At 52.3% G+C, this 21,737-nt stretch overlaps 1 protein-coding gene across 4 annotated transcripts; it reads right to left on the bottom strand.

Annotated features, from left to right (window-relative positions):
• Positions 1-15,324: 15,324 nt before the first annotated feature.
• S100A16 (S100 calcium binding protein A16) lies at positions 15,325-20,943 on the bottom strand. 4 transcript variants are annotated; one of them, XM_047703820.1, is made up of 4 exons: positions 20,768-20,943; positions 18,761-18,925; positions 16,348-16,530; positions 15,325-16,068 (listed from the first exon to the last, which is right to left on the bottom strand). In XM_047703820.1, exons 3-4 carry the CDS (start codon positions 16,498-16,500, stop codon positions 15,910-15,912), a joined length of 312 nt encoding a protein of 103 aa, XP_047559776.1. In that variant the 5' UTR covers positions 16,501-16,530; positions 18,761-18,925; positions 20,768-20,943; the 3' UTR covers positions 15,325-15,909. The 4 variants fall into 4 exon arrangements, with proteins under 4 accessions (XP_047559776.1, XP_047559774.1, XP_047559775.1 ...); XM_047703818.1 differs by lacking the exon at positions 18,761-18,925 and having other exon boundaries at positions 20,767-20,943; XM_047703819.1 differs by lacking the exon at positions 18,761-18,925 and having other exon boundaries at positions 16,348-16,526; positions 20,767-20,943.
• Between the last annotated feature and the right edge of the window lie 794 nt (positions 20,944-21,737).

The raw sequence follows: 21,737 nt of genomic DNA, 5'->3' as shown, positions 1-21,737 counted from the left end.
TGTGTCTCTCTCTGCGGAGGGGGCTGCTGAGCGTAAGAAGCCCTCCCAGGCACCAAGGTCACTGACACCCAGACCACCCAAGCCATCATTCTCTCCGAGAGCCCTTCCTGCCTTTGCTCCCTGTCGGTCTCCCAGCCACCCTTTAAACTCAGCTCTGAGATCGTCTCTGTGCCGCACCCCGAATCCCCACCCTGGCCTCCCCATGTCCTAGAGCACACACGTGCGCATGCTCACACACACTCACACACGCGCACACATGCACGTGCACACAACCACACACACGCACACTCATGCAGATGAACTCGCTTGCATGCGCGCTCACACTCACACACGTGCACACATGCAGATGTGCACACAATCGCGCTCACACAGATGAACTCCCTTGCACGCGCACTCAAACTCACACACTCTCTTACACGCGCACACATGCACATGTGCACACAATCACACGCAGGCACACTCACGCATATGAACTCGCTCGCACGCGCGCGCACTCCCATGCACACGCATATACACATGCGCTCACACATATGCGCTTACTATCGCGTGAGCACACATGTGTGTGCTCTCACATGCTCACACGCATGCATGTGCACACTCACACATACACACCCACGCACCTGCGCACACTCGCATAGGTAGCTGTTCCTCCCATGGACCCCACTAGCCCCCTGCCCTGTAACAGGGACTTCGATAAGACTTTTTCTTTATGTGTCTCCCCCTCTAGACTGGGCTGCTGATAAACACTGAGTATCGTCCATTCCCAGTACCCCCAGGGCTTGACACAGAGCAGGTGTTTGGCAGATGGCCAGTGCTGCCCCTCTTCGCCTCCATCCTCCCCCCCCCCTCAACAGCACATTTCCAGACCAGGCTCTGCCCCCACCCCAAACCCTTCTAGAAGCTGACTTGCTGCCTTTGCAACCACCCCGCTCTCTCCCCTGTCACCAGATGCTTCCTTCTTGCCCAGGCCAGTGCTTTGGGGAGGAGGCAATTTAACACCCACTCCCCAGAGGGGCTTCTAGGGGGGCGGAGCCCTTCCACTCCTCTCTCTGTCCACAAGGAAAGGGTGAGAGTCTGCGCATTGGTTTTCTGTCAGCCAGCCGGCTGCATCCTCCTCACCATCCCATGAGCCCACCCCCCAGAGGCAGTTGGGAAAGGTAGGGAGGTCAGTCTGGGGAGCCACAGGAGAGGAACACACCATTAACTGGACTCATGTCTCAGGGGATATGGTCAGGGGCAAACCACTCCTTGTGCCCCCGATCTCCAGTCACCCCGCCAACACCTGTGTCCTTGCAAGGAAAGCAGACTGTCCCCTGGCACTGCTGGACCTCAGTTAGTGGACTTGCTTCCCCACTCACAAGCCCCGACAGAGGCCTGTAGGTCTGAGGCCTGCTGTCTGACTCAGAAGCCACCCACCCCCGCCTGCAGGTTCCTCGCTCAGCCGGGAGCCCAGCCGCCGTTCCAGCAAGCACCCAGGCCTGGGTAGCAGGTTTCTACGTTTGTCAGAATGGAGGATCCAGGGCGGAAGATGCATTCGGTAGGACCGGTGCCAACAGAAGTCCACATAAAGCAGGAGGAATCACCACTTTCCCAGAAACACCCAGCGCAGGAGAGGCATTCTCATGTGTTCTGATAAACCCAGGGAGCATCCCAAATCTCAGAGAGGGACTAAGGGCTGCTTCAAAAAAAGAAAGTTGACTCAGGAAGGTGAGCAGTGATCTTAAAAATTATAGGGTCTTGCTCATGAGGAAGTGGTTTAAAAAGACATGTTTGAAGAGATCAATGTGTAATACTAGGAAATGGTGAGACATCAGAGAAGACAGATTCTGGGTTTTAGCATTGGCCTCACCATGTTCTCCTTCTGCCAGCCAGGATTTCCCAGGAGCAGGAAGCCCCATGCGAGCTCACCAGAGCAGAAAAGGTGATGTGCTGGGTTTCAGAACTGCTGATCTCATGGAGGTGATTCAAGGCCCAGTTCCCGGGTGCCCCAAACACCACACCGTTCAAACTCTTCAGTGTGGCCCTCAAGGACCCAACTCTCCAATTCAGTCTTCATGCATACCCTCAGCAAATATGTATTCAGTAGTGACACCGCACTAGGCCCTGGGAATACACTGGTGACCAAGACGCACAGAGCCCTCGCGCAGGCAGAGTACATAATCAAATGGGGAAGATGGGCCCTGCATGTAACGTACAGATCATGGTAAGGGCGATGAATAAAAACGGCCAGGTGTGATGACAGACTCATCCCCTGGGCAGGTGGGTGGGGAGGGACTCTCAGAGGAGGAGGCCAGAAGGATGAGGAGTCGCCCACACAGGGAGGGGAGGGTGTGTTCCAGGCTTGGCCCTGGGATGGGAGGGAGCTCAGGATATGAAGGGAGAAAAGAGCGATGTGGGCGGACCACGGATGGTGAGGGCAGAAGGGCATGAAATGGAATTAGGAAGGTCAGGAGGGGTTGTAAGGCCATGGTCAAGAGTTTCGATTGTATTCTAAGTACAGCAGGAAGCCATTAGAAGGGGGTGGAAGGCTCCTGCTGGGTCAGTCAGAAGAGTGTACAACTCTTAATCTCGGGGTCATGAGTTCAAGCCCACGCTGGGCATGGAGCCTACTTAATAATTACTATTATTATTTCTCAGGGGCACCTTGCTGGTACAGTCGGTTGAGCGTCCAACTCTTGATTTTGACTCAGGTCAAGCCCCATGTCGGGCTCCACACTCAGGGGGGCATCCACTTGTCTGTCTCCCTCCCCCTCTGCTAGTCCATCCCCCACGCCCACTCTCTCTCTCTAATAAGTAAATTAAAAAATAAATAAAATCTTTTAAAATAATAACTTCTTTTAAAAAGATGATTCTTTAAAAAGATGATTTTTTTTGATTTTTTAAAAAATTTTGGGGCACCTGTGTGGCTCAGTGGATTAAGCCACTGCCTTCGGCTCAGGTCATGGTCTCGGAGTCCTGGGATAGAGCCCCGAATTGGGCTCTCTGCTTGGCAGGGGCCCTGCTTCCCCCTCTCTCTCTGCCTGCCTCTCTGCCTACTTGTGATCTCTCTCTGTCAAATAAATAAATAAAATCTTTAAAAAACAATAAAAAGATGATTCTGGGGAATTCTCCGTGGAAGATGGCAAAGTAAAGATATTTTTGTATCTCTACTTCAGAGCCTCACTAAGAATAAGCAAACACAACAACATGTAAAGAGAAGAAAAGATCATGCTCAATGAAACTTGTATGACTCCAAGCCACAAATCATGAAAGACACCAGTCAAATGTAGTTACGGTGGATCTAAGCAAGGGCGTTACGTGAAAGCAGAAACATGCTGCCCTAACCTTTGGGTGGGACACCCCCTTCAAGGGTACCCAGTGTCCCTTTGACTGAAGCAGGAATACCGCAGTTGAGAACAGGCTGAGGAGAGGTTTCCACTGGAGACCTAGTTTGACACCTCAGGACAGCAGGGAAGGAAGCTTAAGAAGAAACCACGGGGTGACGCTCCTATTGTTTTGTGACATGGCCTCCCAGTCAAGGATGAACCCAGCTGGAACAGGACAAGACACAGAGAATTGGGGTGCCTGGGTGGCTCAGTGGGTTAAGCTGCTGCCTTTGGCTCAGGTCATGATCTCAGGGTCCTGGGATCGAGTCCCGCATCGGGCTCTCTGCTTGGCAGGGAGCCTGCTTCCCTCTCTCTCTCTGCCTGCCTCTCTGCCTACTTGTAGTCTCTCTCTGCCAAATAAATAAATAAAATCTAAAAAAAAAAAAAAAAAAGACAGATACAAAAAATATCAGAGTGTGTGCTGCCAGGTTTTACTGTGACACGACCCCATCTCCCAAGTGCCAAACCCTGAGAGGAGCTGTGCCCCTCCACACACCCGCGGGTACCATCTGAGGCCACTATACTCTTACCCCATTCTACAGCACGCCACCCCTCAGGCGATAACTAGCTCATGCAAAGTAAATAATAATCAGAAAGGATCATCTCAGGACACCTGGGTGGCTCAGTCTTTAAGCCTCTGCCTTCAACTCAGGTCCTGATCCCAGGGTTCTGGGATCAAGCCCCACGTCAGGCTCTCTGCTCAGCGGGGAGGCTGCTTCTCCCTCTCCCTCTGCATGTAGCTCCCTCTGCTTGTGCTCACTCTCTCTCTGTCAAATAAATAAATAAAATCTTTTAAAAATATATCGGGGAAATAATTTTGATATTTGATAAGGAGAATTCAAGATGAAAAAAATGAGACAAATAGAAACATAATACAGGAAAATACAGATATCATAAACACAAAAGGGGGATGCTTGGGTGGCTCAGAGGGTTAAGCCTCTGCCTTCAGCTCAGGTCATGATCTCAGGGTCCTGGGTTCGAGCCCCACATCGGGCTCTCTGCTCAGCAGGGAGCCTGCTTCCTCCCCTCTCTCTCTCTGCCTGCCTCTCTGCCTGCTTGTCATCTCTGTCTGTAAAATAAATAAATAAAATCTTTTAAAAAAAAGAATTTAAAAAATAAACAAATAAAAATAAAAATAAATAAATAAATACCAAAGGACGAATAATAGAACCTCAAAATATAAAAAGGAACAATTGTCAAACCTTTTGGAAAAAATAAATAAATAATGATTAGAGATTTTGGTTTTTTTAAGTTTTTTTTTTTAAGATTTTATTTATTTATTTGACAGAGAGCGAGAGACCACAAGGAGGCAGAGCCCAACTCAGAGCTCGATCCCAGGATCCTGAGACCATGACCCAAGCCGAAGGCAGAGGCCCAACCCACTGAGCCACCCAGGCACCCCTGGTTAGAGATTTTAACATACTCTTCTCAGAAACTGAACAATCAAGGAGATAAAAATAGAGATATAAGATAGCTGAATAATCGTACTGATAAATTGAAGTCACTGGCAAATACAGACTTCTACACTCAAGAAAGAGAAAATACACATTCTTTTCTAACACATGTAGCTCATGTAATATTGAATATGCTTTAGGATACAAAAGAAGTCTCAATAAATTCCAAAGAATCATTATTTTATGGACTATAATTATAATTATGCTTTCTTACTCTTATGTAATAAAGATTTCTAATTAATAGATGATTTAAAAGAAGGAGAAAAAAACTGAAACAGTCCTAATATTTACCAACAAGTGTATGGATAAATAAAGTAGAGCATATTCAAACATGGAAATACGATACAATAGTGAGAATTAAGAGCTCCATCAATATGGATAAATCTCTTATTTTAAGCAAGAAAAAACTTTGCAGAAGAATCTATACATTATGTTATCACTTACGTAAAGTGCAAAAACACACAATACTAAATAATATATTGCTTAGGAATACGTATATATGTGACCAAAATTCTCTTTTGCAATTGAGGAAGTCATAAACACACAATTCCAGATGGTGGCTCTGGCCATCAGTGCAATGTAGGGTTGTGTGTGGAGGCCTTTAACTAGACTGTGTATTTTATTTGTTTTATTTTAAGTGATCTAAAGCAAATATTTTTTTTAATTGGTCAAATTCAACAAAGGTTATAGCTGGATATTATGCTATTTTCTGTACTTTTCTGCCCACTCGAAATATTTCGTCATTAAAATAGTAGAAAAAGAGGGGCGCCTGGGTTGTTCAGTGGGTTAAAGCCTCTACCTTCGGCTCAGGTCATGATCTCAGGGTCCTGGGAGCATCAGGCTCTCTGCTCATCGGGGAGCCTGCTTCCCTTCCTCTCTCTCTGCCTGCCTCTCTGCCTACTTGTGATCTCTCTGTCAAAAAAAAAAAAAAAAGGTCAATTTTTGTGGCTTTTTCCTGTAACTCCCTCTCTCAGTCTTCCCAGCTGCACATACTTCAAGAAACCCCATGGTGCTCACCCAGCGTTAGCCCTTATTTCTGAGTGGTGGAGTAGTGACCACTTCGTTGCATCCGTATTTGCTCATTGCCTAACTTGTTGTTGTTGTTGCTGGGGTTAATGGATATGGGTCACAGACACTCTAAGAAAGAAGCAGAAAAAAGGAGCCTAGCAGGTGTTTCTAAGAAGAGGTTGAAGCAGGACAAGTGGGAAGCAGGAGACTGGCCCCTGTGGGGTGGGGGTGGCTGGGGTCTGACGGGAGGAGCCCTAGAGAGGGAAGGAAGTAGAGAGATCTGAGAATGAGTTTTGAGGTTGAACTTGCTGACAAATTGGATCTAGTGAGTGAGAGGGAGGAAGATGACCAGAATTGACCTGAGGGCCTGAATGGATGGTGACACCATTGCTATGTGGGGGGTAGCATGGATTTGGAGGGAAAACCAGGAGTTTGTTTGTGGATTGGCCGGTTCCAGATCCTGTGAGACATACTGCAGCCCGTCTGTGTGCTGGACCGTGAGGACATCCCCAGAGAACAGAACAGTCGGTGCAACCTTCCCTCAGGGAGCTTGGCTGTTGGTGAGGACAAGTCAGACACACGAGGGAAGCATATGGTATTTCAAAAGTTGCAAGGGCAATGTTGAGGGGGGAAGCCAGAAGGAGGAAGAGCCTGAGAGGAGGCTCAGTTTAAAGGAAAGTGGCCACCAAAGGCTCCAAGAACAGCCACGTTAAAGCTAAGGCCTCAAGTGGAAGCGGTGGGTCACGGGGCAGAATGGCGGCGGAGGGGGAGGTTCCAGAGCTAACGGGGGCCTCAGAGACACAGGAAAGACTGGCTTTCACTCTGAGGCAAATGGGGAGCCGCTGGGAGATTTCGAGCATAAGAGGGACATGATCTGATTCACATTTTAGAAGAATCGCTCTGGCTACAGTGCAAGTATGTGAGACGAAGACGGAATGCACTCACCCTGCTCCGTGCAGGGTGCTCTTCCAGACCCCACAGGATGGCGGAAACTGCACGCAGTCGTCAACCCCAGACACAGTGTTTCTTCCTGGACACGCAGAGCTTATGACACAGTCTCCCTTACAAACCAGGCCCAGCGAGAGAGAGGCACAATGCCGTGCAGGAGGTGGACAGCGTGGACACGGGACCCTCCATGACGCTACTACCCACCTGAACACACACATTTGGGGCATCAGTTGACCAAAGGAAGGGGGACTGCTGTGTATGTCCCTCTAAAGGGGCAGGGGGACATGCTGGGAAATAATTAGAAAACTATTACAGCGGCACCTGGGTGCTCAGTTCTTAAGCGTCTGCCTTCAGCTCAGGTCATGATCCCAAGGTCCTGGGATGGAGTCTCACATCATAGTCTCTGCTCTGCAGGGAGCCTGATTTTCCCTCTCCCTCTGCCGCTCTCCCTGCTTGTGCTCTCTCTCCCTCTCTCTCTACCTGTCAAATAAATAAACAAAAATCTTTAAAAAAAAAAAAAGGAGTGAGAGATGACAGAACTTGGATGACTGTGGCGGCGGTGGAAGGGGAGAGATGCCAGTGATTCTGGACACGTTTTGAATGCAAAATAGGCAAGATTTCAGACCAACTAAATGTGTGATGTGAGATGTGAAAGGCAGCAAGAACAGTGCATGTTTCTGTCCTGAGAGGCCAGGAGAATGGGGGAGAAGGGAAGGGGCAGAGGGAGAGCAGGGGGAGGCTGTCAGGAGAGCACCTTTGGACCTGAGAAGCTTGAGCTGCAGTTTAGACAGGGCTGTTCTCGTTCCAGTTCTGCCCCTTGGCTAGCTCGTGGGGACCCAGCCCCTTAGAGCTCCCATACCCCACTCCGGGAGCTCATGGCTCCTCCTCCCTGTTTAAGGCTTTCTTTATAGGCCCCACAATTTCCTGTTTGTTTGCTGATGGCATCTGCCGCCAGGCAGACTCCAAGCCCCATGAAGGCAGAGGAGCGCCTGGCCCGCCATGCACTCTGCATCAGGAGGTGCAGACCCCATGAACGGGTCTCCACCGGCGCCACCCTCGTTCGGGGACAGCAAGCCCAGGATCAGACCACCGGATGCCAGGCTCAGCAGCTCTCGGGTCTCCAGCAAGTGCCTTGGCTTCCTCATCTGCAAAACGGAGAAGACAGGACTGATGTCATTGGGGTGTAGGGATTTGGGAATTAATACGTGCAAAATTCTCAGAACAGGGACAGTAGGTGGGGCATCCAACTCTTGGTTTCTGCTCAGGTCACGATCTCAGGGTCAGGGTCCTGAGATCCAGCCCTCTGTGGGGCTCTGCACTCAGCACCAGTCTGCTTGGGACTCTGTCCCCCTCTACGCCTCCCCCCACACACCGTTTCTCCCTCTCTCTAAAATAAACAAGTAAATCTTAAAAAAATAAATACTCAGAACAGAGCCTGGTATAGAATAAGTACTTGGAAATTTAGTTGTTCTTTGCTACTACTTGTTAAAAATTCCTCCTCCCTGGTCTCCTTGCATCCGCTCTGCCCTTCCACTCTCCGTCTTTTCATTTTGCAACTGAAATTATTCCAAATACAACTCTGCTCAGGTCTCAGGCTCAAGTGCACATACCTGGGCACTCCCATTGCTGGAAAAAAACATCCAAGAGCTCCTGGGTGGCTCAGTAGGTTAAGTGTCTGCCTCTTGACTTCGGCTGGGATGGGTTGGTGACCTCAGCATCGTGAGATCAAGCCCCACATCCATCTCTCTGCACCACATGGAGTCTACTTAGAATTCTCTCTCTCCCTCTCCTGTTCCTCCCACCTCTAAACACAACAATGACAACAATCAGTGGTTACTGACCCCCTAGTCCTGTCCCCCTTTCCAGCCTGGCCTCTTATCTCTGTCCATTTTGCTCTTGAGCTCCAGCCCCACCGAGATTCCCTTAGAAACTCTGGCTCACCATGCTCCCTCCTGCCTCAGGGCCTTTGCACCTGAAGGTCCCTGTGTCTGGGAAGCCCTGCTCCTCTCAGCTCTGCCCTTTGCCTGTGCTGCCCCTCTTACACATCTCAACTCCGGCATGGTTCCCACCAAGGTGGTCCCCAATCCCAGAAGAGGTCACACTTCTTTGTCAAAAATTACCACAGAGGTGGGCCCATGGGTGGCTCAGCCAGTTAAGCATGGGCCTTCTGCTCAGGTCATGACCTTGGGGTTCTGGGATCAAGCCACGCGTCTGGCTCCCTGGTCAATGGGAAGCCTGCTTCTCCCTCTCCCTCTGCCTGCAGCTCCCCTGCTTGTGCTCTCTCTGTCAAATAAATCAATAAAATCTTTAAAGAAAAAAAGTCACCACAAATGTGACCCTTCAGAAGTTACCCCCATTTGTTGGTGTGATCACGTGGTTATGAGCCTTCCTCCCCTCTAAACTGGAAGTCCTGTGATGTCAGGAAGCACATCTCTTCCCGCTGTTGCTGCCTTGGGGGTCGCACACAGCACTAGATTCTGAATGAATGAATGAATGAATGAATGAATGAATGGGTCTTCCGCAGAAGCAACCACAGCCAACATACAGGGTCCATAAGGGGGCCCATCGTATTTCCTGGGGCCAAACCACTGCCTGGCAGCCCGCCCAGAGTTAGCGAAAGACCTCTGGGCTGGGGGGACACTGGTGACCAGCCGTGTGTCCTTCACTAAGTCCTGTCACCTCCATGAGCCTCCATGTCTTCATCTGTAGAATGTGAGTGGGGATTCCTCCATCACAGGCTGTCAGGAGGACTAAGTGAGCCTTGGATTAGATTCTGGTTTCTTAAACTTTTTTTTTTTAAGATTTTATTTATTTCTCAGAAAGAGAGTAAAAGAGAGCACAAGCAGGGGGAGCAGCAGGCAGAGGGAGAACCAGGCTCCCCGCTGAGCAGGGAGTCCGACACAGGACTCGATCCCAAGACCCTGAGATCATGACCCAAGCTAAAGGCAGAGGCTTCACCAACCGAGCCACCCAGGTGAACCAACGTTGTAACATTTTTAAATAAAACCATTAAGACTGTTTTTTCTTTTTAAAATTTATTTATTTGAGAGAGAGAAGGGGGGGGAGAGAGAGAGAGATAGCACTTTGGGGATGGTGGAGAGAGAGATCAGTAAGCAGGGGGAGGGACAGAGGGAGAGGGAAATGCTGAATATGGAGCCTGACGTGGAGGGTCGATCCCACAACCCCAACATCATGACCTGGGCCAGATGTTCAACCGACTGAGCCTCCCAGGCGCCCCCATTGAGACCGTTTTAAGCGTGTGTTCAGTGAAACCTAAACCTCACAATGGTTTGATACCATCCATTTCCCTCCACACACAGAAGATCCGTAAGAACACAGACACTGCAACAGCACCATACCCCTAGGGACCTACCAGACAGACACACACAGACTACTCCACACAACAGCCACTGAGTACACATTCTTCTCAAGTGCACATAGAACATTCTTCAGGACAAATCACATGTAGGGCACAAAACAAGTCAACAAAATTAAGAAGATGGAATCCAACCAAATGTTTTTCAATCACAGTTGAGTGAGACTAGAAATCAATAGCAATAGGAAATCTAGAAAATTCAAATATATGTAGAAATTGAACCACCGGTAGACCAAAGAAGAAATCACAAGGGAAATTAGAAAATATCTCAAGACAAATAAAATTAAAACATAGGGACGCCTGGCAGGCTCAGTCACTAGAACATGCAACTCTTGATCTTGGAGTGGTGAGTTCGAGCCCCACATTGGGCATAGGGATTACTTTAAAAAAATTTTTTAGGGGCACCTGGGTGGCTCAGTGGGTTAAGCCTCTGCCTTCGGCTCAGGTCATGATCCCAGGGTCCTGGGATCGAGCCCCGAATTGGGCTCTCTGCTCAGCAGGGTGCCTGCTTCCCCTCCTCTTTCTCTCTGCCTGCCTCTCGGCCTACTTGTGATCTCTTTCTCTGTCAAATAAATATATAAAATCTTAAAAAAAAATTTTTTTTTAAGATTTTATATATTTATTTGACAGAGAGAAATCACAAGTAGGCCGAGAGGCAGGCAGAGAGAGGAGGAAGCAGGCTCCCTGCTGAGCAGAAAGCCCGATGCGGGGCTCGAACCCAGGACCTGGGATCATGACCTGAGCCGAAGGCAGCGGCTTAACCCACTGAGCCACCCAGGCGCCCCTTTTTTTTTTTTTTTTAAAGATTTTATTTATTTATTTGACAGAGAGAAATCACAAGTAGGCAGAGAGGCAGGCAGAGAGAGAGGAAGAAAAAAAAAATTTTTTTTAATAGGGGCACCTGGGTGGCTCAGTGGGTTAAGCCTCTGCTTTCGGCTCAGGTCATGATCTCAGGGTCCTGGGATGGAGCCCCACATCGGGCTCTCTGCTCAGCGGGAGCCTGCTTCCCCTCCTCTTTCTCTCTGCCTGCCTCTCTGCCTACTTGTGATCTCTCTCTCTGTCAAGAAAATAAATAAAAACTTTTTTTAAAAAATTTTTTTAATAAAAATAAAAAATGAAGGGACACCTGGGTGGCTCAGTTGGTTGGGCATCTGCCTTCAGCTCAGGTCATGATCTCAGGGTCCTGGGATCGAGCCCCACATTGGGCTCTCTGCTCAACGGGGAGCCTGCTTCCTCCTCTCTCTCTCTGCCTGCCTCTCTGCCTACTTGTGATCTCTCTCTCTGTCAAGAAAATAAATAAAAACTTTTTTTAAAAAAATTTTTTAATAAAAATAAAAAATGAAGGGACACCTGGGTGGCTCAGTTGGTTGGGCATCTGCCTTCAGCTTAGGTCATGATCTCAAGGTCCTGGGATTGAGCCCCATGTCAGGCTCCCTGCTCATAGGGAACCTACTTCTTCCTTTCCTCCCCACTCATGCTTTCTCTCACTCCCTCTCTCTCTGAAAAAATAAATAAAATCTTTTTTAAAAATAAAAATATAAAAAATAAAGGGCCACCTGGGTGGCTCAGTTGGCGAAGTGTTTCACTCTTGGTCTTGGCTCAGGTCTTGATCTCAGGGTCATGAGTTCAAGTCAGGCACTGAGCTCCACACTGGGCGTGGAGCCTACTTTAGTAATAATAACAATAATAAAGTAAAAATGAAAGCACCGCATGCCAAAACATGGGATGCAGCAAAAGCAGTGCCGGAAGGAAAGGTTATAGCAGAAAACATCTACAGTAAAAAAAAACGGAAGAGATGGGGCACCTGGGTGGCTCAGTGGGTTAAGCCTCTGCCTTCAGCTCAGGTCATGATCTCAGGGTCCTGGGATCGAGCCCCACATTGGGCTCTCTGCTCAACGGGGAGCCTGCTTCCTCCTCTCTCTCTCTGCCTGCCTCTCTGCCTACTTGTGATCTCTGTCTGTCAAATAAATAAATAAAATCTTTTAAAAAAAAAAAAGACAGAAGAGGATTTGTAAGGAGAAAATATTCTGCCTCATATTATACTGATAGATACATGTCCTTCCACATTTGTCCAAACCCAGCGATGGTACAAGACCAGCAGTGAACCTGATGCAAACTCAGACTTTCGTGGCTGTGACAGATCATTGGAGGTTTATCAGCTGGAACAAAGGTACGGCTCTGGTCCAGGATGTCACGAATGGGGAAAACTGTGCACACGTGGGTTTAATTTTGCTGAATATAGAAGTGCTCTAAAAAAAATCAAGTTTTAATAAAAAGAAAAAAGAAAATGTGAAAGAAAAATAAACAGCACCCCGGGGGCTCAGTCTGTTCGGCGTCTGCCTTCGGCTTGGGTCATGATGTCAGGGTCCTGGGATCGAGCCCCCCATTGGGCTCCCTTGCTCAATGGGGAGCCTGCTTCTCCCTCTCCCTTTGCCTGCGGTTCCCCCTGCTTGTGTGCTCTCTGGGTCAAATAAATAAATAAAATATTTTTATTAAAACAATAGACATAACACACTAAATTAACAGAATAAAAGAAAAAAAACACATGCTCATCACAACTGATGTAGAAAAAAATTAGACAAAATTCAACACCCTTCCATGATACACTCAACAAACTAGGAGAAGAAGGACCATACCTCAACATGGTAAAGGCCACATATGAAAACCCACGAGTACCATCATACTCAACAGTGAAAAACTGAGAGCTTCTTCTCTAAGATCAGGAACAGAGCAAGGTCACCCCCTCTCACCACTTCTGTTCAACAAAGTTCTGGAAGTCCTAGCCCCCACAAATAGGCAATGAAAAGAAATAAAAGACATCCAAATGGGAAAGAAAGAAGTAAAGTTATTTCTGCTTTCAGGCGTCATGATCCCTAAAGGAACTAATACATTCAGCAAAGTTGCAGGCACAGAATCAACTCAAAAATCAGCTGCGTTGGGCTCCTGGGTGGCTTAGTCATTGAACGTCTGCCTTCGGTTCAGGTCATGATCCCAGGGTCCTGGGATCGAGCCCCACATTGGGCTTCCTGCTCAGCAGGGAGCCTGCTTCTCCCTCTCCCACTCCCCCTGCTCATTTTCCCTCTCTCTCTGTCAAATAAGTAATAAAATCTTTTAAAAAAGTTTTAAAATTTAAACAATAACATTTAAAAAATAAAATCTTTTAAAAGATAATACATAAAGAACTGCTACAATTCAATATTAACAACTACAACAAGACACAAATTACGCAGTTTATAAATGAGCAAGTATCAGTGCCTGAATGGCTCAGCTGGTTAAGGATCTGTCTGACTCTTGACCTTGGCTCAGGGCATGATCTCAGATTGTGAGTTTAAGCCCCATGTTGAGCTCCACACTCAGCATGACACCTACTCAAAAAAAAAAAAAAAAAAAAAAGAATACATGGACACTGAGTAGACCTTTATCCAAAGCAGGTATGCAAACAGTCCACAGGGAAACTCAAGTCAAAACCACTGGACATCACCTCACACCCGTTAGGACAGCCACTGTCAGAAAATAAGAACATGGCAAGTGTTGGCGAGAATGTGAGAAGTCAGAGCCCTCGTGCACTGTCAGTGGGAAGGCAGACGGGTGTGCAGTTCCTCAACAGTGTAAAATAGAACTACCAGCAATCCCACTTCTGGGTGTATCTCAGAAGCATCGAAAACAGAATCTTGAAGGGATGTTTGTGCTCCTGAGAAGTAGAAGCAAGTTACATGTCTGCCATCGGGTGAATGATGAAGAAAATGTGGGTACACAGAACGGACCAGAATTAGCCTTAAAGAGAAGGGACTGGTGTACGCTACAACACGGATGAACCCTGAGTTCCCTCTACTATATGAGACAAGCCAACCTTCAGACAAATACGACGTGATTCCATTTATCTGAGGTGTCCGGAGTCATCACACTCATAGAAACAGCCAGTGGAGAACTGGTTGCCAGAGGCCAAGGGCTCTGATGTTCGGTGGGTACAGGGTCTCAGTCATGTAAGATGAAAACGTTTTCGAGATCTGGGGTACGACAAAGTGCGTGTACTTAACGCAGTACACCGAGAAGTTGTTGAGGGAAGGGCACCTGGCGGCTCAATCGGTTGGGTGACTGCCTTCGGCTCAGGTCATGATCCCAGGGTCCTGGGATGGAGATCTGCGTCGGGAACCCCACTCAGCTGGGAACCTGCTTCTCCCCCTTCCTCTCCCTCTGCCCCAACCCTGCTCGTTCTCTCTCTCTCAAATAAATAAAATCTTGAAAGAAAAAAAAATTGAGGGCAAAATTATGTTATGTTTTTTTTTTAAGATTTTATTTATTTATTTGACAGAGAGAGATCACAAGTAGACAGAGAGGCAGGCAGAGAGAGAGGGAAGCAGGCTCCCCGCTGAGCAGAGAGCCCGATGCGGGACTCGATCCCAGGACCCTGAGATCATGACCTGAGCCGAAAGCAGCGGCTTAACCCACTGAGCCACCCAGGCGCCCCTGTTATGTGTTTTTTTATCACAATTAGATAGAGAGAGAGACCCCCCCCCCCCCCCCGCCAAAGACATGTGAACAAGCTCTTCCCCACCGAGGGCAGCACCCTCAGGACAGGCAACACTAACTGGGGAAGGGTCCTTGGGGCGGGGGTTGAGGAAGGAGACCGCTCGCCTTCGTGACTACAGGCCTGTCCTGAGCAGAAGATCTTAGAGCTGGAGGATGGTACACCTACACCACCCCAGGTTGAAAACCCCTGACTGAGCCCGCCCGCTGGGTCTCCTGCCTCCCTGCTGCCTTCCAGAAGGGCTGTGTTCCCTCTCCACAGTGGAGGCTCCCTCAAGGCAGGAGCAGAGAAAAGCCAACAGTGTCCCCCTCTGGCTGGTCGGCTCTGGCCTCCCACAGCCCTCTTCTTCATCCCCTTTCCCATCCCACAAACCACGCTGGGTGCCGGAAGACCCTGAGGGCTGGGGAGCCAGGTGGAGGGTTGAGGCTGCTCTCATGGGACCGGAAAGAGGCCTAATGGGACACACTGTGTGCCCAGAAGTAGAACAGGAGTCTGCGTGGGGGCTCCGAGGGCCCAGGGATGGTGACCCATGGCTTTCGGCCCCTCATGGAGCCAGCAGGGGTTGCAGGGCCCCAGTCATACAGGCCCTCTGGTGAGATTCCCCCTTGCCTCAGGCCCCAGGGCAAAGACCACCAAGGAATGAGGTTCCAGGGAGCGGAAAGGCTTTAATGAGCATCACAAGGGGACTGGGGGAGGGGTTACAGACTCCAAATCCAGCCTCCCTGCCATCACTTCAGTTGGGGGAGGGAGCAGCCCTGCTCAGCTGTTCCCAGACCCCAAGGCAGCTGGAGGGGAGTCCGGGGGAATCTTCTCCACCCACCAAAAGTGCTGAAAGGGGAGAGGTTTGCAGTGCTGCTGCCAGGAGCAGGAAGACCTCCAGCAGCAAGCTGACCTCCAAAGGTCAGGAGAGACCTAAAATCAGGCAGAACAGCAGCCACTGGGAGGGTTCAGGGGCTAAGCAGGCAAGGAAACTCGTGGGATCCCCAAACACTGAAAATTTAGAGGGGGCTCCAGAGCCTGCTGGCTCCAGGAACGAAGACCCGAGGGAGTCCCCCGCAGACTAAGACACCACGAAGACCCCAAGGGAGTCCCCCCCAGACTGAGACATCAGCAGAAGGTCTTGGGGGGAGAAGCAAGGATAGGAGCCTGGGTGGGTGGAAGAGACCGAGGGGAGCCTGGGAAGGGCACCAGGGACCGTGCCCCTAACGGAGGGGTGGTGGGAGACGTCCTCTAGCCGCTGTTCTGCTGTTCCTGTTGGCGGATAAGGTTGGCAATGGGGCTGGTGATGCCACCTATCAAGGTCCAGTACTCGTCGAAGCTGATGCGTCCATCGTGGTTGGCGTCCAGGCTCTGGATGAGCTTGTCCGCAGCCTTTCGGTTTCCCGTGTCCTGGAGAGGACTGGGGGTCAGCAGGGCTGGGCAGCGGCCCCAGGCAGGACTCCTGGGGCTCGGGTCTGAGCACCAGCTGCCCTGGGAGGAGGCAAACCGAGCCCACCCCAACCATCAGTCAGGCCTGCGTACCCTGAGAGGAAAGGGGCCTGGAAGGAGGGGGGTGAGACCCCGGTTTGGGGGGTCACTCTGAAAAGACGGAAGCCACAGGGAGGAAGGGAACCACATGAGGACGAGGGCTTGGGGGCCAGGGGCAGACAGCTTGGGCAGGGGCCTCACCGTCAGCATGTGGTTGAGCTCTTTCTGAAGCATCTTCCGGAAGCTGCTCTTGCTGATCTTGTTGTTGACCAGGCTGTGTTTTGACACGTATTTGTAGAAGTTTTCCACCAGGACCACAACCGCCTTCTCCAGCTCCGTGTAACCGTCCGCCATCTCGCAGCCTCACAGCTCGGGGGGGGTGGGGGGGCTGGGCGCCATGAACAGGGCAGGTGAGGAGACCCCATAGTCCAGACCCCCTCTGAGCCCTGCCCTCATCCTCCCCCTGGGTCTCCAGGCTGGCAGGTCCTGGGCTGGAGGGATGAGGCGGGGAAAGGGGGGGCACCAGGGTGGGCCTGGAATGGGAACCTGTGTTTGCTGTAATCCAGCTGCTCACCAGCCCAACCGCCCCAGCAGGTTCCCCTGGCAGGCTCCCCAGCCCTGCCCCAGCCCCAGGCCCTGGGCCTGTCAGAGCTCCGGTGAGATCCGAGGCTCCCTGCAAAGAGGGTTAGGGTAAGTGCCCATCCTCGTGCCCTCCCCACAGCTGCCCCGCCCAGGGCCCCTGCCCTGTGAGCAGGCACAGCTAGAAACTGCTAGGATGAGCCAGAGGGGCTGGGAGACCAGAAGCCAATGTGTCCCCAGCGGCAGGACTGGCAGAGACCCACGCCCAGGCCACAGAGCAAGGGGCCGGGACTTAACGCCCTGCCCAGCGTCCTCAGCCAGGCAGCAGGACAGGCACTGGGGGAGCCCAGGGAAGGTCGCCCCTCTCCGGGAAAGGACGATGTCCACCCCCCACCCCCGACTAAGTCAGACCTTCTGCAGACCCCCAGCCACGCCCTGCTAGGCCGCCCTCCCTCGCACCCACCCCAAAATACTAGGAGCCAGGCCAGTCTGCCCCAGCTGGAGACAGAGCTGCGGCCTTCACCCCAGGACAAAAGGCACTCACAGTCCAAGCGGATACAGCCTCTGCATAACAGGATATGAGGGGAACAGGCAGCTCTATTCTGTGAGTGCCACCGCCCCGGCCCAGAGCTCCCCCAAGTAAGCCCCAGCCCAGAGCTTCCCTTCCCACCCCCAAGCCCAGGAATGAGCCACAGCCACCCTGCCCACGGGGTTCTGGCAAGGGAAAGTAGACACAGTCACTGTCCCGTCCTGAGCCTCGAAGGGTCCCACTTGGAAGAGAGGTCTGCTTGGCCCAGCCTCACCCCAGCGCTGGCCCTTGCCCTGCGCACCCTGCCCAGCCCCTGCTCCCAGACTCCCAGGGCCCGCACTGGCCGGGGCCACTGGCTCTTCTGGGGTCTGGTCTCCCCAGATACCAGGCATCCCTGAGGCAAGGACAGAGTTTCATAGGCACAGCCGTTTTGTTTTCTGAACCAAAGGGCGTGACTCAAAGATTATAGGACCATTTTTTAAAAACCCTAGGTACACAAGCACGCTGCTCTTAATCTCTGTGTCTCCCCTCACCGGCACCATCTGGCCCAACGGCTTGCTTGAGGTGCATGTTCTAGAAATACTCCACCTCCTTCCAGCCCTGCGGCCAGGTATCCACAGTCCCTGACCACCCTTCTAAAATATTCCCCTCACGTAGCTCTTTATGAAGGGAGGATGTGACCCTGAGGGACGCGGCCCTAACAGAGGAAGGAAGCGGGGGCCGAGACAGAGGAGCATCTCTGACCAGGACCCCTGCCTTCTGTCCCTGCCTCGCCCAGCTGACCACTCTGGTCTGAAGAGGAGAATGGAGCTGGAGCTACGGGAAACCACAACCTTGCCCCATGCTCTTTGCTTATTAAGTGTGTGATTGGGGGCGCCTGGGGGGCTCCGTCAGCTAAGTGTCTGCCTTCGGCTCAGGTCATGATCCCAGGGTCTGGGAGCAAGTCCCCCATCGGGCTCTCTGCTCAGTGGGGAGCCGGCTTCTCCCTCTCCCCCTGCCCCTCCCCCTGCTTGTGTGCCCTTGCCCTCTCTCACAAATAAATAAAATATTTTTTAAAAAACAAAAAAAAAAGGTGTGTGACTGTGAGGTCTAATGTAAGACTTTTAGGCTAACATCCTGACCTCACAAATGAGGAGAGAGAAAAGTTTCGATCCACACAGTGCTGCCCACTGCCCTTGAGTTGGGAGTGGCCCAGGCCCACGGCCAGCGTTCCTGGGGTCCCAAAAGCTGTATCCACCACACCAAGGACTGTGTCAAGCCTACTCCCAGCTAAGCTTTGGGAGTAGAAAGACAGCTCAGAGAACCCCAAACCCTAACCATTCCGGACTTTGCTCCCTAAGTGAGGAGCCCTGTGGGAACTAGTCAGGGAGAGGGAAGAGATGGAAATCTGGTGTAGGGGCGCTGCGCCTCTGCCCTCTCCCCCTGGCCCACCCACCCTCCTCCCCACTTTCTTAGGGTCTTGTTTCTCTGACTCCTCCTGCCCTCGATACCACGTCCCAGGCCCTACCTGACCTCTGGCAGCCCCGCAGGCCAGACAGAGCTGAGCACCCGGGACAGTCAGCCGCTGGCCTCAACAGCCCTGGGTTTCGGTCCCCAGTGGGCCACCCCCCATCTAGTCAAATGGGAAGGCTGGAGATAACCATCTGGATAAGTGCTTCTCCGAAGCTTTTTCTGAAGGAAGGAGATCAGAGTGGGATAGTGGGGGCGGGGGTGGGGGGGGACCTTACTCTCTCCCTCCCTCCCTCCCTCCCCTGGGGGCCAGGAGTCAGGCTCTGCCACCCACCCACGCACAGGTACCTGCTCCTCCCACCTGCCCCCTTCAGCCACCAGCCAAGGCGGAATGAGGCTGGATGGTTAGGCTGTTCCATCAGGCTGTCCTAGGAAGCCTTGGCAGGGCGGGGTGGGGAGTGGGAGGGTGGACATGTACATTAGAGCCTTCCCAGAAATCAGGAACAAGAGGACCACTTGTCCTCCAAAGGGTCCTCACACCCAGAGCCCCCAGCCCTCCGCCAATGTTCTCCTCGACCCGTCCTTGTTTGATTCATCCTTGAGCAACCGAAAGGCCCCACCCTCACGCCTGCTCACCTCTACCCAGCCTCCTGACTTCTCCCAAAGCCTGTGGGCGCTCTGACCCTTGACCCTGGGTCTTGGCCATAGCAGCCCTGCCTTCCACCCCCAAGTTCTAGGTCTCAGCCCTCCAAGTGCCTCCTAGCCACCCCCAGGCCCCTTCAGTCCACCACACACAATCCACCCTCTTTTCCCACCACACAAGCTCTTCTTAAGTCTCGAAGGGTCTCTAGGTTACTGGGAGATGTCCCTGAACTTCCATGCCTCCTGGCCACTGTCCCTCTCTAGAGCTTGGCCCATTCCCAAGCCTGAATTTGGCCTTTCCTGTGTCCCTTCCATACATCTCAAATTCGTTCACTCATTTCTCATTTATTTCCTTCTTCGTCTGTCAACTCATTCATTCACTCACTCGTTTCCTTCTTCATTCATTCATCTGCCCCAAGGGTCTTCAGCACACAGGGAAGGTGTGATCCGAAAGGGCTGGTGACTTGTCCCTCTATTTACAAGGCTGTTTCCAATGTAGACCTCCAACGTCAACATCCCAGTTCCATGCTCCTCTTCTCACTCCTTTCCAGCTTCCAGAGGCCAATGTCTGGCACAAGTGCCCCTGCCTCCCCGTCTCCACCCGCACAGGACCCTGCACCTGAGTCACACAGCCACACAGAGAGGCCCCATCACCAGCCATCCAGGTCTCGGAAGAAGCCTGTTCCTCTGGAGCATTTTCCAGACGAGTGGGGCTGGACTACGGCATGGACACTCACGCCCTCCACCCCTGGTCTCTCCACGGACAGAGGACAGAGGACAGAGGAAGGCTGAGCCACTGCCCCCCACCCCCCCCCACCCCATCTCGCCTCCGAGCACCCCTGCCCTCACCCCAGCTGCCCAGCGGGGCCCCAACCCTTCAGAGAGCCAGTCGGCTGGGCCTGCCTGGGTCCTGAGGTGGAAACAGGCCACCTCAGTGCCTGCCTCCTCTCCCGGGCTCGCTGGCTCTCGCTGGGCCCTTCCTGGTGCCTCCTGGACCCCATCACCTCTCCCAGGACACAGCTCCCAGGGCCTGGTGAGGCCTGTGTCCAGGTCGGACCACCTCCCAACCCCCACCAACCCGCATTTGTCCTTTTTCGGTTGAGGGAGGGTCGGAGCCGCTGTGACAAAGCTCTCTGCCTTGAGGCCCGGGCCCTGGAGAAGAGCCCCGTCAGCCTCTGGGTTGGGGAGGGGGTCTCCCCACCCCATCCACTCCTCTGAAGGCCTCTCCGGCCCCCAGCCCCACCAGAAGTCTCCATTCCCAGACCAGCCTGTGGGAAAATTAACGATTAACCGAATCTTCCAACCAGTGCCTGGCAGGGCGCCCTCCCCAGGCTCCCTTCACTGCCCCTTCCCCTGGCCCCAAACGTTTGCCCGGCCTCTCCAGCAGCCCCAGGCCTCCCAGGACGGGCTGGGGGTGCTCACCTGCCTTCTCGGACTGCCTCCTCTCCCGCAGGGCTCTGGGGCCTGGGCTCTGGCACTGCCAAGCGGCTCTCCCCCCGCTCAGCCGGCCAGGACTCCTCCCCGCCTCGCTCCCAGAATCTGTCCCACTCCCTCCAGCCGAGCCTGGCTGAGCTGGCTCGGTGGGGAGGTAGTCACTGAGCTCCCTCTTGACTTAGCCCTGGGGTTGGGCCCTTGTTAAAGGGATACACACCTTTTTTAGCACCCCCCCACCCCACCCCAAAGAGAGCGGTGGAAGCCGGCACCCCGCACAACCGCACCCTCCCCACCCTGCAGCGCTGGAACGGAAAGAATCTAGTCGGTGGAGGAAGGAAGGGAAGAGCCGTCACCTGCCCAGATCACAGGGGTCACTGGGAGCCCAGTTTCAGGGTCCCCCAACAGACAAGTTCAGGCTGCTTTCCAGGCCAGTCTGGCCGGCCCCAGAAACTTCCTTGCTGTTAGGGTTTCAGGAGCAATGCCTGATTTCTGTGGCCCTAGTCAGAAGCGGCAGTGGAGCCTGGCCCCTGGTCTTCCGACTCCAGTTGCGACCTCCAGGAGCTGACACTCATTCCCAGGACCTGCCATGGGCAGCAGGAGATTCTCGAGGGAACACCCCGCCACCACCCCTTCCCAGGACATGCGAGGGAATTGGCCAGGAGAGACCTCAGCTCTGGGCACCTGCTCTACCGTCAGGCTCTCTGCTGAAGACTTTATGTGATGTGTCCATTATCCTCCCAACAAATTTGTGAGCCACAAGCAGACCCCATTTTATAGACGAGGAAACTGTGCTCTAGGAGCATGCCCCAGGCTCCAAAAGATAATGGACGGCAGAGCTGGGGAAGTTCAGGCTGCTTGGCCTGTTTCTCAGCCCCGCCTTTCTCTTGCTGCCGGTCAGCCAGGCTCCAGCACACCTGGGTTCCTAACCACTTCCCGGTGAACACTTGTGGCCTCCTCT

This window comes from Lutra lutra, chromosome 15, assembly GCF_902655055.1.
Source record: "Lutra lutra chromosome 15, mLutLut1.2, whole genome shotgun sequence".
NCBI lineage: Eukaryota > Metazoa > Chordata > Mammalia > Carnivora > Mustelidae > Lutra > Lutra lutra.
This window is presented reverse-complemented; position numbering and strand designations above follow the sequence as displayed.